This window comes from Palaemon carinicauda, chromosome 9 (assembly GCF_036898095.1).
Source record: "Palaemon carinicauda isolate YSFRI2023 chromosome 9, ASM3689809v2, whole genome shotgun sequence".
In the NCBI taxonomy this organism is placed as follows: Eukaryota; Metazoa; Arthropoda; class Malacostraca; order Decapoda; family Palaemonidae; genus Palaemon; species Palaemon carinicauda.
This window is the reverse complement of record NC_090733.1, coordinates 44,979,399-44,981,740: the sequence shown is the minus strand read 5'-3', so window position 1 is coordinate 44,981,740 and position 2,342 is coordinate 44,979,399. Positions and strand designations below refer to the sequence as shown.

Genomic DNA, 2,342 nt, shown 5'->3' with positions numbered 1-2,342 from the left:
AAAAGGGTTTTGAATGAACAGCAGCAACTGTTTTCCAAGAACAAAATCATCAAAGCAAACCTTAAAATTGTTGATCAGCTTCTCAATAAATTGGACATATTTAGTGTCTCTTTCATCTTTACGTTCCTCCAAAAGTCTTGGAAAATGGAAAAGTTTGCTCTGAATATCGTCCTTGAAAAGTTTAATTTTTTTCTGGAAAGCTCGAATTGCTGAGATCAAGTTAGAGATAGTGTGTTTTTCCCCTTGCAGTTTGACATTGAGATCATTCAAATGTGACATTATGTCTGCCAAAAATTCAACACTTTCAATTTTCTTGTCATCTTTCAAATATTCAGAAAATGCCTTTGCCTTCACAATGTTTTGATCCTCCAGGAAAGTCTGCAACTCCTTCCTAATTGCCCAAAATCACTCCAAAACTTTTCCCGTACTTAGCCATCTCACATTATTGTGCACAAGTAAATCGTCATAGCTTGCATTGGCCTCGGTAAGAAAGGTTCGTAGTAGACGAAGTTGTAGTGCTTACGTTGATGGAAGGAAGTTCACTAGCTCCATAATAGTCTCCATTACTTCACCATATTCATCTCCCAGACTGGCGCACAGAACTGATTGGTGGATTATGCAGTGGTAACTTATCATGTCCTGATTATCTTCCTTTAATCTTGCAACTAGTCCACTCTCTCGACCAACCATGGCTGGAGCTCCATCTGTAGTCACGATCCCTCGTGCTCTTCCTTCAAGGTCACACCCAACAAGTCCTGGCAAAATTTTTTCTCCCCTGCATCATAATATCTCACAAAAACAATGAGTTGAGCATTGTCGGTACTGTCTGTTGATTCATCAATAGTCTGTGAGATACAAGGTGCTTTTTTCAGTCCTTGATCAAGTTGCGACATAAGATCAACAGCCACTAGTTCCGTTCTCCTCATTGATGTGGAATCAGATAATGGAATCTGCTTTATTCTATCTTTTATTTCATTTTTCTGTTTATAATCAAACAATGTATCTGCTGTTTCCAGCATACATTCTTTAACAATTTCCGCGTCAGTGAAGGATTTCTTGTGTTTTCCCAAGATCCAGGCTATTGTCAGTGAACATTCCGTTGCTCTCTCCTGGGCTGTCATGGTATTGGCAAGAACTATGGTTGACTTTTCATACTGCGATTTTAGCTTATTTATTTTATTTTATCTCTCTTCAGTTCCTTGTTGATACATCTTTTCAAATCCACTGTGTTTAGTTTCATAATGGCGTTTCATATTACTGCTCTTCACTAAGGCAATGGTTTCGCTACATATAAGGCAAATCGGCTTAGAGCTGGTTTTGGGAAGAATGAAAGCAAACTGTTGTATCCATTCTTCCTTGAAGGACCGATTTTCATCATTAAACTTTCTTTTCTTCGAACATATATATATATATATATATATATATATATATATATATATATATATATATATATATACATATATATATATATAATATATATATATATATATATATATATATATATATATATATATATATATATATATATATAAGGTCCTGTGAGCGTTAGTAAGTTAAATACTGTACATAAGTACTATAGACCCCTGACTCACAGCCGAGGAAATACACTTGCAAGAATCCATCACCAGGACCTTCGTGTTACTTAAATATATTTTCTTCTCCTGGGGCCTGGGGTCCAACTACAACACTCAGAAGGTCCGGATTCGGACCGCGGGCCGCCAGTTGAGTAGCCCTGGCCTATGTTTTAAAATTCAGCAAGCGTTCATTTAGCGATTGCCAAATGAACATTGGCCAAGCAATAGAATCTGGCAAACACAGGGGCCCCGTCCTTTTGATATAGGTATAAATACAGTTAGTGATGGAAACAGTGGACGTTTGGTAAAGTTGTGTGGAAGACTTCCAGGCATGATATGAAGTGGTGGGATTAGGCATCCGTGGGTGGAATGATGGGGAGTGTGAGGTCAGAGAGAGCTGGTTGAAGAGGAGTTGGGAGAAGAAATTCTCACCAAGGATTGTCATTGTGTCATTGACTAAGGTACATTTGATATTTTTCCATATTTAGCACAGGAGATTGTGAATTGAGAGGAAAACTTTTGATGATGTAAAATATGTAATGTAAAACAAGCTTGACTGTGCTTTATTACACTAAGTGACATTTTCGTAAAAAGTGTATATCCTCTTTAGAAATATAATAAAGTCATATTTACTTTAGCTATCTGTATTATTTAATCCTTTGACTCCTTTTATGTAAACTGTTACTCGTTGGATCTTGTCATTACTTAAGTTTTTTTTCTTTTTCTTTTTACAAAATAAAAGCCACTTAGGCAGTGATTATTACTATA

At 36.4% G+C, this 2,342-nt stretch overlaps 1 protein-coding gene across 1 annotated transcript in view; it reads right to left on the bottom strand.

The window, feature by feature from the left end:
* The window catches only part of LOC137646375 (SCAN domain-containing protein 3-like), a 1,083-nt gene extending 393 nt beyond the window's left edge, over window positions 1-690 (bottom strand). The window contains exons 1-2 of the mRNA XM_068379478.1: window positions 524-690; window positions 1-391 (exon numbers count right to left, since the gene is read on the bottom strand). The exon at window positions 1-391 is cut by the window's left edge and continues 393 nt beyond it. Coding sequence (XP_068235579.1) covers window positions 1-391; window positions 524-690 — 558 coding nt within the window. The remainder of the gene's footprint in view (window positions 392-523) is intronic.
* Between the last annotated feature and the right edge of the window lie 1,652 nt (window positions 691-2,342).